Source organism: Stegodyphus dumicola, chromosome 5 (genome assembly GCF_044657685.1).
Source record: "Stegodyphus dumicola isolate Sdum_Otavi_A_Nest chromosome 5, ASM4465768v1".
In the NCBI taxonomy this organism is placed as follows: domain Eukaryota; kingdom Metazoa; phylum Arthropoda; class Arachnida; order Araneae; family Eresidae; genus Stegodyphus; species Stegodyphus dumicola.
In genome coordinates, this window is record NC_140772.1 from 89,378,479 (window position 1) to 89,395,659 (window position 17,181).

General features: G+C 30.1%; 1 protein-coding gene and 1 long non-coding RNA gene across 3 annotated transcripts in view; one reads left to right on the forward strand and one right to left on the reverse strand.

The window, feature by feature from the left end:
* LOC118181837 (cell adhesion molecule Dscam1-like) overlaps positions 1-17,181 on the reverse strand; it is a 1,450,682-nt gene that overhangs the window by 245,411 nt on the left and 1,188,090 nt on the right. Inside the window, exon 8 of the mRNA XM_085816862.1 lies at positions 10,418-10,825. Within this exon, the coding sequence (XP_085672988.1) occupies positions 10,418-10,825 (408 nt within the window). The remainder of the gene's footprint in view (positions 1-10,417; positions 10,826-17,181) is intronic.
* Positions 1-17,181, forward strand: part of LOC146997162 (uncharacterized) — a 101,383-nt gene that overhangs the window by 77,179 nt on the left and 7,023 nt on the right. For both annotated transcript variants that reach the window (XR_015041167.1, XR_015041166.1), the window contains one exon: positions 2,538-2,658. This is a non-coding gene — a long non-coding RNA (uncharacterized LOC146997162). The remainder of the gene's footprint in view (positions 1-2,537; positions 2,659-17,181) is intronic.

Consider the following 17,181-nt stretch of genomic DNA (forward strand, 5'->3'; position numbering starts at 1 on the left):
TTCATACGATTCCGAGCGTACAATTAGATCTAGTAGAACAGTTGAACCTAGAACTTATATTTTTTATATTATTTTCTTAAAAAAAAAAAAAAAAAAAAAAAAAAAAAAAAAAAAACTAGCCGTTCGTTCTGTCAGAAGATTTAAAAAAGAAAATATAACAATTTTATTGAGTCCAGCTACTGTAATTTCATAAATATTTCTAATTAGACATTTAGTGATTTAAAAACATATTTACTTAAATAAATAAAATTAAATCATTATTATAGTATAAACAATATTCTTTTCATTGAATGGCAAAACATTGAAGCATGGAAGATAAAAGCATTTTGTTTCCAACCACGGCAACACATTTCTTTGATAGAGCCGAGATTATTAATTAAAATTGGAAGATAACTATCTTACATTTTACCGAATGTCAACAGACTCGCTTCTCTGGAGATAAAGGTGTTTTATTTCTATCAGTGTTCTTCCTACTCTCTTTCAAATCGTTGAGTTTGCTAAACAAAAATCATTAAAGTTTAAAAAACTGTCAAAATAAATAATAAAACAAATTCAAAATTCGGATTTCCAGTTGCATATATTGGAAGGGCCACTGCGTTATTTAAAATTTGATGACTGACCTTTTTCTTCCACAATGCGAGGAACATATATAAAGATTCTTAGTCATCTAATTTCTTTAAAAATAATACGGGAGCATAGTATTTCGCGGCAACAATTTGAAAAGTGATATGTCATTTATATTGAACGAAGACAAAATCCTACTTATAGGCTAATAATGTTTTGGGCTGATAAAACAATGCCAAAATATATAAGCCATATTTCCCTTATAATTTAAGTTTTCGGAAAAGATAAAAGAAATGATGGAACACAGATAAAACTGAATATATCTCGTCATCGGGTAGGTGGGGAAGAACATATGTTTAACCCTTTAACTGTCAAGTTATTTTGATGATTTGGGTACACAAATTGTCAAATTTTTTTATTGGAAAAACCAAATGTAGCCGAAATCAACATCTCCCGATATATATTCGGGTATGACAATACGATGCACTCAAAAAAAAAAAAAAAAAAAAAAAAAAAAAAAAACTACCCCGAGAAATACTCGGGCGTGACATTTTCGAACACCAATCTCGGGCATGACAGTTAAAAGGTTAAATTCACGTACTAAAATGTTTAATGTAATAAATAAAAAAAATATTAAATATATTGATAGCATGCCTCTAATGTAGTACCATAAAAACTGGAATAAAGTTTAAGGAAAATGTAATCCATTCTTTCTTTATAATATTGCGTACGTACGGGTTTGTATTAGTAGATTGAATCAACAAGTCCGATAAAAAGTTAATAAAATGTATTATTATCGCAAGAAATATAACAACGCTTAATGTTTCCTCAAAAATATTCGTACAGTATTTCAATATTACGTAATATAATCAGTAGCTATATTTTAAACTACTAAAACATTAAGTAGAACGCCCGAAGCGCAGGGAACGCTAATCCGATCTCACCTCGAACTCGCTACAATCAACAAACAACAGTTTTCTAAACAACAACTGAGCTGAGATGTTCTCTCTCTGACATTTATAGCTTTTTAAATCGGCCGCACGAGAGAGTTCTAGCAATTTCTGGAAACCAAAAAGCGTAGAATTAAGATTACAATTAACATTGTAGTTAATTACATTTATTTAAATTAAATATCAGTTACGGAGATAAACTTTTATTAACTGTTAAATGCACTTGCTCTTGTATTTTTAATTTTTCGGCTCTTAACACTCATCACGCGCTGCATTGCACGATTAAATAAAATAATTTTAATTGCAATTTTACTAAAAATAGCAAACTAAATACAAAATTGGTAACAATACCTAGTCCAAATATAAGGTGCAATTATTGTATTAACTGAATGAACACAAAGTAAAAATGAGGATTTGCAATAATGCAGTATTATAAAAACGTTTTATAAATAATGCCAGCGAGAATTTGCGAAAGGAAAGCTAAAAAGATACTCAACATGTAGGCGGCCAGCAAATTAATATTAGTAGTAAGCAGTTGTGTAGGCGGAAACAAAATGAATGTCATTGTGATAGAAACCTTTAAGATGCATCTTATATGTTGATGGGTAATAGCGAAGATTTAACTCAGAAGGTAATGCCGAGTTATTGCCTGAATAATTGCTTGCTGCGTTTGATTTCAAAATGTGCTGATAAAAAAGCAATATATTTGTATGTATACCATAGAATAAAATAATGAGATCTAATTAAAATCCTACTTTCTGTAGGATTTAGGTTTGCATGAAGAATAGCATAGATGCAAAATATAACCTTTTGTTTAATAAAACAAAAATATATTTTTTATACACTAAAACAGTAAAATTATCCAGTAGTATGGTTTATGATAATTTTATCTCTAATATATATATGTATGTTCCGGCAAAGAATTTTTCGCAATAACAATTAAATGGATCAGAAAGAATTGACATTTTTACATTTTTATATTTGTTTTACACTAAAATTTACTTGTAAATTCTTTAATTCCAGATTCAATTAATGGGTTTAGTTTGCGGGTCTGGCCTTTCTGCCGTCGCCCTTTCATCGACAGGACAATCCATCGACAGCTGATTCGCCATGGATCATCACACCGCCAGGTTGAAATAAAATGGTAATTAATGTTGCTTATATTATATACAATTAATTGTTTATAAATATGGGATCTAAAGAAATTACGCAAAGTTAGTTAGAAAATTATGTCAAAGACAAAATGATCACATTTTATAATAATGGGCTTAACCTTTGAGATATTCTATTATATTATTGTTTCTGAAATTTTTATCAATAACAAAATTCTTTCATCAGCTATCCTATTTTTTCACTTTTATGAGACGTGCATGAAAGCATGCATATTTTTTTTTAGGTCCAAAGGGCCTTTGTACCTGAAGGACTATTGTTTTCGATATGCGATGTTGCCCTGGTTCACTATAAATGTCCGTTTCACTCTTCAAACTGTTGCCACTAAATGTTAGAGACTTGCATTATATTTGAAGAAATTAAATAATGAAAAATCTACACAAATGTATGTATATTTCTCGCATTGTGATAAAGCAACGGTACATAAAGCCATCGAATTTCGAATGACGGAATCCTACTGCGAATATGGGCATGGCATGTGGAAGCCCAAATTTGAAATTAGGAATTTGTTTTATTATCGATTTCATATTTTGTAAAACTTTAACGAATTTTTGATTAACAAACTCAAGGATTTCAAAACGACCAATGCCAATGTTGTACAGAAAAAAAAATTATCTTCAGCTCGCGAGACTCTGTATCGGAAATTATAAAGATATGCTCAGTTTAAAATTATTTTGCGATATTGCTCTTGATGACACAGGTGTTAGAAACACTTGTCAGCAGGCACCCAGGTTATAAAAACCACATCCTGTGTAGAACTCGTACGAAAAATGCATATCTTTTTCTAACCTAACGTGACAAAGTTCGTAATTGAGATAAAAAATCTCGTGAAGGTGCAATTTTAGAGTCTTCAGATACAGCTGGCGTTGAGCTAGTTCTATAGATGTCCGGCGGTGTAAATGCAGATGCTGCGTGCTAGCGTCAGAATGGCGAGAGCTCGTCTGAGTTAATTGCTGTTAAACTGAATTTTAATGGTTTAAATGCGAAGAACGTGATATTTAATAAATAGATGTAACGGACAAAATATTAAAAAAACGCCAATTTAGACGTAATTTAAAATCTGAAACCTTTCAGATTTTTGTTTTGCATTGTTAATGCTTTTTAAAGTACATGCATGCATACGTTTTGAGACATGCATGAAATGCTACCGTCCTTTAAGAGCGAACGCCCTAATAGGTGTACTATAATTTACCATATGAATACAATACAACTAACAATGACATTGAGAAAAACCTTCCAAACCAAATCTTTACCTGGAAAATAAATCATTAGTTCTAGGTAATAATTTAGTAATTCTAGTAGAAGTCTTTAGCCAAAAAAGCATTTTTCTTTTAAAATTTAAGACAGCCATAGGTTTACAATAAGTAAACAAAATCATCATTCAAAAAAGTATTAATGTAATATGGCAACATATAATAGAGAGATATAAAGAAAAATATGTCTTGATAGGAATTTGGCTCGCAGAAGAGCTGGCCCAAAGGCGAAATGGAATAGCGGCGGAGAGTCACTTTGCGTAGTTCGCTATGGTAATTTTGGTTAATATTGAAAACTTTCTGCACTCTGATAACATGACTAATTACGATATTTGCAAAAGAATTTTTTAGATATCTGCGTTTCAGTTAATAGATTAAGTTAAATGGTTTTAAATGTAAATAATCTTTCTTTATCATAAAATATAAAGGTAACAAAATTTCTAATACAGCCAATTTTTGATTATCTCGGGTGCCAATTAACTGGGCTATGAATTAACCGATCTAGAAAAAATATGATTTGTTTATTGCATAAGGTTGGAAAATAAAATAATATACTGACTTAACCGTGTGTGTCGTCCCCAGCATTATACCAGTAAATGGGAAGTTGGCATTTGTTACATCGAAATAATCGACAGTATTGTTACAGGTATTAATTTTGTTTAATTACAAACCCTTAAGGTTATAGTCGCTCTAGGGCATTTGATGCTCACAGCTATATAATTAATTTGCAATTATAAGTTGTCACTAGTTTTAATATAATTGCTAAAATGGGTGATTATACAATAATGGTGCCAGCTTTGTTGTTCAATAAACCTAGTAAGCGTAGAAATTACCTCAAAATAGAGACAAGAGCTTGTATAGATTACTTTATTCTATACTATCTCTTCCTTTTAAGGAGATTAAAAAGAAATTTTACCAAATCTCAACGTCAAGTTCAGATTTATTTCAGCCTAAAATTAAAACTTCAAATACAGTTCACTCTTGATTATCCGGGTGCGGATTATTCGGCTTACGGATAACCCGTGCGTGGCGGTTGCCACGCCTCTACACTCGCTCTACGCTAGAGTGTGTAAAAAACACTCATGCTCAAATCTGAGTGCCCAAAAAGTTTTTTCATAATGTACAAATGTACAAAATCGAAAGATTTATCTAATTGTGAAATGTAGAAATCTGAGATTAATCTAATTGTGAAATGTAGAAATCTGAGATTAATCTAATTGTGAAATGTAGAAATCTGAGATTAATCTAATTGTGAAATGTAGAAATCTGAGATTAATCTAATTGTGAAATGTTGAGGCAATAACCAAAGTTGTAACTATAGCATATATATATATACTTTTTAATTTTTAAAAAAGAGGTTCTGACATGAAACTGAAATTGTATGCCAAAAAATTATAATGTAAAATGCTTCGAAAATGTCGATCGCGAAAAATTGAGGAATGGTTCAATAGTTGCTCTAGTGATTCGGATATCGTTTCAAACATTACAAGAATAGAAGAGGCAGAGAGTGATACTTGAAAATACAAGTGAAAAAGATTCCAAAAATTAAATACAGCAGTTCTAAAATAGCAATGTCCTCTACTGAAACATTATTGGAGGAGTTCGTCGACGAAAAGGGATTCGAATAAAATAATAGTATTTGGAAAAATACGCAGTTGAATCTGACAGATATTTAAAAGTTCTCGAAAACAAAGCAAATGCATACAATATGCATGAAAATTGATAACTTGGATTTTCCATGTTTTTCAGTAACCGTGACCTTCTTTCCCGGCATTAGCCCGGATAATCCCGAGTACACTGTATATAAATTTAGCAGAAAATTAACAAGATCTTAGAAATGAAGAAGTTAATATTTTTCAGAATTTTATATATAATCAAAGCAAATACTTTGAATTAAAATTTCTAGCCTTATTTTAAATGGCAAATCACAATCGGAAGAACAATCAGAAGACCCTTCTTTAATCTAATAAATGCTTATCATTTATTAAAATCACTCAGCTCAGAGGCATAAAAATGCTCATTTGTAAATCTTTATTGCTTTATAAATAAACCTATCAATTAGGAAATGCACCTACTTAATTAATAAGCTTCTATTTCCTTTAAACTTATTAAAAACATAAATTAGTTTGGTATCATCTAAATTTTTCCCCAATTTTTCTTACTCTTCGCTGTACTCAGAATCAAACAGTTTGCAATATCTTTTCTTTGCTACGATGTTTCATTATCAGAACAAAGGAAAATTGATAGTAGATAGCATACGTTAGCGAATACGGTGAGTGTTTGTGACATGTTACTTAAAGATTATGTCAGCCTGTTTTCAAACTGCAATTTTCATCGTCCTCCGTTAAAGTAACAAATAAGAACTTGGAAAGTTTGAGATGACATAAAAATCGATATGCGTCATCATGACTCATTTTATCTCTTTTTGATATATTTTTTGCAACTTCATGCAATGCAAATTAAACGATACGTAATTTTATTTATTTTATGAATAATTCGGTAGGAATAAATACTTTTAAAATGCCATCTGGAAATTATGATATTTATGGCAATCGGAAATGAAATTAAAATGAACAAAGTTTAAATGTAAACTACTATTTTATCCACAAAGGATTTGAAAGCATAGGTCTTTCCAGGTTGCTCAAGAAATCTGAGCGGTTGTTTGAGAAACTGAGGCAAGGATATGATACTGAAAAACGTTGAAAGTTTTTCAGCAAATTCAATTCGTTCTTAAGAAAAACCCCTGTCAAATCTCAGTTAACATTTTTTGAAGATGTGTTAGAATCATTTATCTGATGTTTGCAGTTTATTTGAACTTTCATTTGAGTTAATTCCATTTAAAGATATTTTTTAAACATTTAGAGACCGAAAGAAGATTTAATCTAAAAGCGGATGCGTATGGCGATATCGCTTATCAATATACAAATATACGGCAGATATGTAAACCGTTTTTACCTTCTCATCATGAAGTTAGATCCGGAATACATGGAATATGTGGAATAATTTTTATAATCCATTTTAATAGGATAAGTGGAGAAGACATCGGACTAAATTTTTACCACATTCGCATATGCAAAGAAAACACAGGGAAGATTTAGATCAATTACTATCAAATATATACGATTTTGTACCATAAAATACGGGTAATATCTACGTTAATATCTGTTTAATATATACTTTTATATACAGTAAAAAACAAGGGAGATTTACCTAAATTTTTACTAAATATATACGCATACGTGAAGCAAAAAATTGGAGAAATTTATGTATATGCGATAAGTATACGTAACCTTTTACTAAAAATATACGTAAATCCCTGAAATTTACATATATTATACGTAAAAGTTATGAATGAACAGTAATCTCTCGCGTAAATATACCTACATTTTAAGTAAAACTTACGTATATTATAACATAAAAATATACGTAAATATCTAATATTTGTTACTGGACACTTTTTATAATATTTTTACGTTCAACTTGAACGTTTTTTATACGAAGGGCCATTCGTAAATTGCAGTATTTTTCTCGTGCTCGACGAGACGTTATTTATATATCTCGTAATCTCTTATGCTTTCCGGAAATCTCGAGAAAATACCAGAATGCTCTCGTGCATGATTAAAAATCTTATAAAAGCCGGAGAAAACAGTTCAGTTGTTTACTGATTTATTGTTGTTGACTGTAGCGAATTCGCGATTGAGAACGGATTAACTTTCTCTGCGCTTGAATTATGTTCTATTTAACGCTCTTGTAATTTAATATATAACTACTGTGTGATATTGTACGAATATCTGTGCGGAAAAATTTTAACATTTTGTTTTATTTCTTGTGATAAGAATAAATCTTATTAACTTTTCATCAGACTTGTTCATTCAATCTGCTACGAGTCCGTGCGCCCGTAAAAATATATAAAACAGAACAGATGTGATGAAGAATGGATGCAGATACCTTTGCTAGTAATATGTGAATTAGAATATGCTTTTAAAGAAATGTCTTGTTCAAAAACAAACTCGGGGCTACATTTGATTCTAATTACGTAAGTATTCGTTTCAACGCCACCCCCACCTTTATCCAACGCCAATGTCTGAAATATATATAATTGTTTCTGACAACGCCTGTTTTATTTTCGAAGTGATGAAAATTGATTGACTGCTAGAAATTTTACTGTTTTTTTGCGTTTATATATATATATATATATATATATTAAACTGAGTTAAACCTGAGCTTCAGAAATAATTACAATAAAATAGTAGCTTGTATATATAAACTACATAAAACTGTGATAGTCTGCCTAATTAAGTTTCCTCAAAAGGGGTTTTGAGGAAATTGTATTCTTATCATGCAGCAAATTAGCTGTAATAAAAAGATAAGTCAGGGCTTCTCAACCAGTGGTACGCAAAAGAAAAATAGTTGGTACGCAAAGAAGCAAAATATTTTTAATTATTAAATTCAAAAATTAAACCCCCAACATCCTAGTTGAGGGTATTATCTAACACTTGTAAATTTATGCGATCTGAGCTTTGTTCAAGAGCGGTGGTGATAATAGTTCTTTTGTGGTGGTAGTATTACATTTGTGGTGGTCCTAAATTTTTTCAATTTTTGTTTAGATGGTATACGTTAGTCAAAATGTTGAGAACTGCTGAACTAAATAATCAATGAATGGATGTATTATTGATTTTTCGTACTGTATGCTGTACTCACCTAATAGAATTTTGTCTAAAGCATATTATCTAATGGATTAATGAATAAGATTATGCAGCGTATTCTTTACCATTGAAGATTTAAGAAAGTAATCATGTTGTGAGACTTTAAATTATGATTTTAGCTTTGAAACCTTTTCAGAAATTCTTGCAGATCAGTTTCTTTTAGGAAACGAATCTGTTAACTGGTCACCTTCGATGAATATACATTCAAATACATACGCTTGTGCAAGTTATCCTTAACTGCTCAAGTGCTTTCTGGACGTCACAATCATTTTGTAAGATTTCAATCATTTTGTAATTTTGAATCATTTTGTAATTTTGTAAGATTGAATTGTCAAAAAATGTTGAGTCTGTAAAATCATTTAAAAAAATAGAACAGGGGTATCAGTAAATGCGATACCTGTCAAATAACGTACCTGTGTAATAACTGAGATCTAGATCTATATCTTCATAGAAGAAAAAAATTGAACTTTCATTCTTTTTCTAAAAAAGTGGCAATATAAGTTTCATGCACGTGACATAACTTTTCCAGAGCCTTTTAAACAGAGGATTATGTTTTACGATTTATTTAATCTGATTTTTATTATCTGCTTTACTTAAAATAAAAAAAATATATATATTCCAATAAAAATAGTCTACGATAATGTTTATTAAATATATTTTTCAAGAATTTTACTAAAAGTAATATTTTCTCAAATTTAACTCTGATTTATTCTTACAGCTCATAACAAGTACAGTTTGTCTGAGGATTCTATATAATATGAGGATTTTGAAAAGCAAATTTTTTCTCGTTTATTAGAATTTATGCTTTTGATAGAAATGCCTTCATATATTTTACGCAAGAGCTTTGTTTGGTTTTGCATGCCTTGAATTGTACATTGTACAGCCTATTTGGGAAATTGGTGTTTTCAAATGAGTAGAAAATACAAGAATAAAACGGCTCAAACTGAAAATCTCTAGTGTAATCTCTTATTTCTGCCATTCATATCTCACTATGAAAGAAGTATTTTAATATCTAAGATTTTATTTCCAAAATGTTATTCAAACACTTAAATAAGATGATTTTAATGACTGGGAAAAAAAGGAGATTGTAATTCTAATTACAGATTAAAAATTATATCTTTGATTTAAAGGCTATGTTATTAAAAAATAATAGCTGCTTGCTACAATATATTCCTACGAATACCAAAAAACTAATTACAAGAAGAAATGAGTTATTAGTGCATTATTCATTATTATTTTAGGTCTTTGTTTAGCCTAATGTAGTGTTAACGTACTCAACTTCGATATTAAGAATAAGTATTTCTTCTGGTTTTGGAATTTCAACTCTCATTCGAGCGACTATTTAATTCAGTTTGCAAACATGTACCATATATAGTTTTGTATAGTTTTGTTAATTAAAAAGAAATATATTATTGTTTGGATATTTATAGAACTTGCTAAAGTATCATTAAAGTCTGATTTTTTCCCCTTGCAAGAGGAAAAAAAAAAAAAAAAAAAACAGATTTTATAATAATAATTATATTTGTCTAAAGCAAAGAGGATTCGAGTAAATAAGAATGACAAAATCAATTTGTTATCATTTTGTGCGTATTTATTATTTCCATTCTGCCTAAAACATCGAAAATTAAATACATGTGCCAAACCGAAGTGCGTCTTTTGGATTGGCAAAACAAAAATTTGGATTGGCAATAACATTAAAATGATAAGATGTAATAATTTCCAATAGTTTCAATGATTTCCTAATAAACAGTGTATTACTAAAATTAATACTTACTTTTAAACCAACGAATTCCTTTTATGGGATAGCCACCGTATGGACAACGGATAGTAAGATCTTCTCCGGAAATGGCTGTGAGATTCTTCATGGTTCTCACAAAGGGAGAGCCGTAAATATTAAGTCGAGCAGCATGGAACGTAGTTCCTACGTCATTTTCTCCTTGACATCGGTATTCACCACTGTCTTCTACACGTGCTTCAGTAATATTCAAGATTCCAGTCACGTGTCCTAGATCTCCTATTCGGTCAATGGCAGCCACCCGTGGACCTTGGTCCAAGGGATTGTCATCGAGGAACCATGTGATGCGGGGAAATGGATTGCCTGTAGTGACACATTTCAGGGATATTGTATCTCCGGAATGAGCGGTTTGCTCTGGAAACGCCGATATGAGAGTCGGAGCCACATCTGCAAAAATAACAAATTTAAATAAAAATGGTTTTGTTATCAGTGGGAGAATAAAAATGAAGTTTCTGTTTCTTGAACAAAAATGAGGATTTCTGTAAAAGCAATCATGTTTTTCTAAGCTGTCGAAGTTTCACGCCTTTTTCTTTTCTAAGATCTTAATTAAAGACAAAGCTAAGGTTTAAAAAACTAAACCAAATAACAAGAATTGGAAAACTGATAATGAATTCAGAACTGTCAAATTAAATTAATAAATATATATATATTTTTTTTTGTTTATCTTTAGTTCTTTTACGAACAAATGAAAGAAATCCACGAAGAGTAATTTGCTCTTTAATTATATGTAAAATTATATGAAGTAAGTAATGATATGATAAGTAAGTTAAATTATATGAAATGCGTTAATGTGATTATTGTGAAACATTTCTACGAAATTATCAAATGCTTGAAATGCGCTAACTCAACTGTTATTGAAACAGAAAACACTTTTAATTGCGTTTTAATTGTGTTTAATTGAATAGCTGTTCTCAAACAAAACCGGATAATCCAGGGAATATTTCAAGAAAAAATAATAATAATAAAAAAAAAATTGACTAAAAAATAAATACTAATAAAAAAAACTACTAATAAAAAGGCTAGGGTTAGAAATTTAGAACGAATTTTTTAATTGCGTCAATAGCAGAAGAAAATTTTCCTTTTTGATATGCACACAGTTTTTCAAAAATAGCTTGCCCGCAAGAACTTGTAACATCATGTTAATAAAGCAGCAAAGAAAATATTTTAATATATAACGACGGAATTAAACAACTGTCTAAAACATTTTTTCACGAGGAAAAGTATCTTTGTTGCTTTTTTATTTGTTACTTTTTGATTAATTTAAAAGATAAAAATAATATAAATTTTCATTGTGAAGCGTTTTACGGAAAACTCTGTATATTTAATGTAATGTTTTACCATAGAATAAATAATATAAAAAGAATCAACCATAGCAACGCTTCTAGTCGTTCAAAAATATCACATTATACAGATGAGTGTCTATTAAAATACGCTTTGTAGTGAAAGGAAAATAACTTAGTAAGAACACATATATGTATAATAATATTAAATAGATGGTAAAGTGCTACGATTATCTAAATTCAAAATGACAACAACAGCGGGAAATTATGTGATTACATCACAATTGGCTAAAAATAGTATTAGGCCACAATTGAAAGCGGTGGAGGAATTCTCATCGTAGTTGCTGGTAAAGTTTAATAGTTGTTAATACTACTGAAAGTCAACGGCGAGATTTCAGCATCAAATGTTCATATAAACTAATGTTATTAAAATGTGTTCGTAACAATACAAGAGTATTTACAGACAGATAGAGACGAAAAATATTTCTGCTTGACGCTTGAATTATAATACGTTTCCATTGCATTACAGACTAAACAGTTGACTCGCTTAAAGTACACAACAGTACTGAAAAAAGAACAGGTATAGGTTGAAGCGTGCCGAAACCTATGCATTTCAGTAGATATATTAGTAGTCGTTGGGCATTACTAATTGTTAAGCTTCCGCCCCAGATTTGAGGGAGAACATCCCGATGGGCGGGCAGAAAATCAAGGTCTCCCACCTCTCTTGCCTTGTTGTGAAACATGTAGTTACATATGAACTTCGATTATTTTATCGTTAAATTAAAAATCTTTTTCGAACATCCTGTCTCATAATTTCCTGTTATTATGAATTCAGTGCAAATTTTAAGGTTAAATGTGTCATAGTTTAAGAATAACAGCTGATTAAATTTTCATTTCCTAATGCGCTGAAGCAAATGTATTTCTGATTACAATGTCTTAATAAATGGCTAAATTTTATGAGGAAGAAAATATTTAATACTACTTAATGATAAGCAAAATGCATAAGCCTGCCTTTATAATTACATTAATGTAAAAGTGATGAAGCCGTTATATCGGTGTCCTTACATGCCGAAGGTGTAAAACTAGAAACTTATAAAAAATGAAGACGATATTCTATTTCTAGATGCCTTTTCAAAGTGAGTCAAATTACATGAATGATAAGCTAGAATTCACCTCGCGCTTATTTATTCATTCTTAATGTTTTCAGACCATTTGAAATAATGTGTGTCCGTTGAACAAAAAGTAGGAAAGCTGAACCTATCCTGACTCGTACGGTTGAGGACAAGTGATTGACAAATGACTTTTCTGGCTGTCCTTTCAAAGAAAGACGCTTTGAGAATGAAAACTCTGGGCCATCCATCAATGTCATCTAAAGCGCTTTGGAATATATATATATATATATATATACACACATATATATGTATATATATACACACACGCAGTATATACATATATAAGCTTACTGACTCACAATTCAAAGAAGTCTTGATTTATAAAAAAATAAAATGCTACAAAGGAATTCAGTAGACACAAAACAGAATTCCGTGAAATCTATCTGTTCTTTGTTTCATATCATAAATAAAAACATTTCAACATCTTCTTTGAATGATCGTTCTTACTCTTAGCATATTATGCCAAATGCATTACTATAAAGGTAGGAAACCTTTCGCTTATTTGCACTTGTAGACTTCTGTATGCAGTGTGACACGCAGCTTTTTAAATATGTTTCATATGGTAAACTTCGACTTCTCTTTTGTTCATTATGCGAAGAAAAATCAACTGCCGCCAGGTCGTGTAAAATAGCTTTTGCATTAATAGACATTTCTACTGAATGTAGTTTAATAAGTTCGTGTTACCGTTGGAAATAATTATCTCTGAATATATGACATTTCTTTTATTTTTAGCAATAATAAAAAAACAAAGAAAGAGTTTAATAGTGAAAGAATATTTTATGAGACATTACGTTTTCCAAACGATTTTAAATGCAGAAACTTCTTTTTCCTCTTTCCTGCTACTGCACACACAGAATCATGGAACTTTATGCAGTTATTTTGAAAATTGTCATCCCTGGGACATATTTAGCTTTATTTTTTCCTTTTGCAAAGATTTTGAGTTTGCGTGCATATAGGTTTAGTAATACGGTAAAAAAGTGTGTTGAAATATCTTCTAAATTAGTCTAACAAAATGTGAGAATAAAGAGTTTTCTTTGGATGTGCCATTTTATTTCCCTTTTCTGCAGCCATTTCTTGAGGCCTATTAATTATATAAATCAACATTCGTTACAACAATAGCTCACTGCAGAGAAGAATACAAAAAGTTCCCAACTTATGACAGCATAATACTTACTGTCACTATCTGTATATTTAAGTGTCATTTCATTCGTATGATGTAAGAGAAAAGCGAATAACTTCTGAACGCATAAGTGTCAGAATAAAAATTTTATTTATTCCACAATACGCAGCATAAAGTGTTAAGATATGATTTAGAATTAAGTTTTGGGTAGCAAATATGTGTTATTTCAAGACAAAAGCTACATTTATTTCAAGTTAGGTTTGCCAATTTATTTTGAAACTTGATTTGATTATTAACATCTAGAGCAAATAAACTGTTACGCTGATATGAAATTGAAAATTCCATTCTATAGTTTTTATTCTTTAAAGTTTTAGCATTAATATACAAGATAAATTAATTTTATGGGTGTTCGTGTCGAAATGTGATCGGACAATATAGCCTAAGGCTATTTTTAGTATTGATGCTTTTTGAAAAAGTTTGAAATATAGTGTTAAATTTTTCACTATGGCCTCCGACAAGTGAAAAATGCATTTAAACATGCATGTGCTTGTATACATATATCTGTAATTTTTCCAGTAAAATTTTTCAACTTTGAAAATTTTAGCACTAATTTCCAAAAGTTAACACTTATTTCTTTCCTCTCTCTTTTCGTCTCCCGCACTTTTAAAATGTGCACTATGTTGTTAGTAATCAGAACACGAAATACACATTATTCATGAATTTCCAGTAGGTACCAGCAGTATTAGTAATAATAATGGTAATAGTAATAAATTTTACAAATTCGTCCCTGGCATTCCGAAAAAAAAAAAAAAAAAAAAAACTTGAAGGGGCGTATGGACACGCGGGTCATTGCTGATCATCTCTGATTTAGAAAAATAATTCACTTGCCTTTATCACCTTTTGTGTCGTTCAGTATTCTGATAAATGGAACTGAGGTTCACATGCGTAGTTTTCCAGTGAAAATATACTGTATTATATTAACATTATGCTGTGTATTTAAAATTTAAAAATCTGCAAGATTTCAGATTGTAACAGTCGTCCAAAGAGTTTGATAAGGATTTTACGTTCTCGCTGAGATCTCAGTCTACTAGTCTGCTGTTACTGGTACTAACCCATAGGCTACTCACTCGTACTAATCCATTTTTTGCCATTTAAGCTTTATGATTAAGCACAATTTTCTTCGCACTTACGCCATGTATAATTCATCAACAAAATTACAAAACTTTTGAAAACAGCATTGTATATGTTTATAATTTCCGATGCAGTATTAAATGTTGCCATACATTTTCTGTTCTTTTTTCAGTCTTTCTTCAATTCATCATATCACTATTACTAAGATGCCTTCACAAAACTTTTGTCTCTTTATTATTATCGTTTGCGTGTTTACTTTATTCATTAAATATCACCTTGACATTTGCGTCACATAAAATTCGATTCAACAGAAAAATCACAGAATATTTAAAAAGAAAATATATTTAGAATTTCCTATAGACAGTCCCTCACGCTGGAGTTAAAAAATGTTTTCTTCTGTGCAGTGTTGCAGTTGCTCGATTTGAAATCTTTTAATTTGTTAATCAATAATTTGTGAAAAATTTACGCAATAAAACGAATTCCTAAGTGTCAGGCTTCCAGGTTCCCATATTCGGGTAGAGGACTACGTTATTCAAAAATTGATGGCTCTATGTTCCGCTGTTTTCTCACAACACGAGAAGCATTGCAGATTCATCATTATTTATATTTTTTAAATAAAATACGGGAAGATAATATTTTGGAGCAAGAATTTGAAAAGTGAAAAGGACATTTATAATGAAGGAACGCAAAATGCGTTTCGAGACTAATAGACCTTCTGGGCTAACGCGCCTTCGTCTAAAAAAAGAAACAAAAAACTTAATTTTCATATTTTATATTACGCCCAAATGTGCGTTTTTTTAACGTTTTGTGTATTACATTTATTTATTAAATATGATATTCTTCGCACTTAAACCATATAAAATTAAATCAACAGCAATATCCCAAAATAATTTTAAAAGGCTATATCATTAGAATTTCCGATACACAGTCAGGAGCGCTGGAGATAAAAACGTTTTTCTTTTCGTTTTTGTTGTTATTACTCGCTTTGAAATTGTTGAGGTTCATTAATCAAAAATTGTTTAAAGTTTTACAAAATATAAAACAGATAATAAAACAAATTTCAAATCAGAAATTCCAGATGCACTTATTCGGGTGGAGGACTACGTTTTTCAAATTTTGACGGCTCTAGGTACCGTTGTTTTATCACAATGCGAGAACCATGCATACATTTATGCAGATTATTCATTATTTAATTTCTTGAAATATAATGGAAGGCTCTAACATTTGGTGGCAATAATTTAAAAAATGATACGCCGTTTACAGTGATTCGACGCAAAATGCCAAAACGAATTTAATAGCCCTTCTAGAGTAATGCCCTTTGAGCTAAAAAACAATATAATTTTTTTTAAATTCAATTCCTACTTATGAGAATATTTGCTACATAGTAGGACATTGCAGACGCTTCATCAAACTCTAAAAAACTACAATTCTTCAATTCCATGCACTTTAAAAATGTTTAGAAATCTGTCTTAATGTTGCCACTTATTTTTGTTAAATATTACAATCCCATTTACCATACTCATGTACTATAATATATAAATTGTTATAAAATTACTTTTTTCAGCACGTGAACGTCCTAATAAACTGTCATTATTTGTGTCTTAATATGTGAAATTTTAAATGCTAATTATCTTTAATATGTGAAAAAACTGTATTAACATCAAGTGTCACCCACTACAAGTTTAAAAAATGTATTTGAACTTGAGTGGATGAAAAATGAGCATTTTATTAACGATTGAAAATTTGAACAAGACATATAGAGAGCGTGAGCTAATAGTAGGAATTTAATCAAAAATAACGTCTCAGATTTAAAAGAAAGATGTAGATAGAAGGAATTAAAATATAAATTTAAAAAATGGACCTTAGTGCTTCAGAGAAGTTATTATAGAATTTTGTCACATTCTTTCAATCTGGTATACTTCTTGAAATTAAATTTTATAATGGCTGTAAAAAATTTTGCTGACTGAAGTCTGTATGCTGCACTGCTCAGGAAATACTTCAGAAATTTTGTTAAAATTTCAACTTTAAAAAGCATAATTA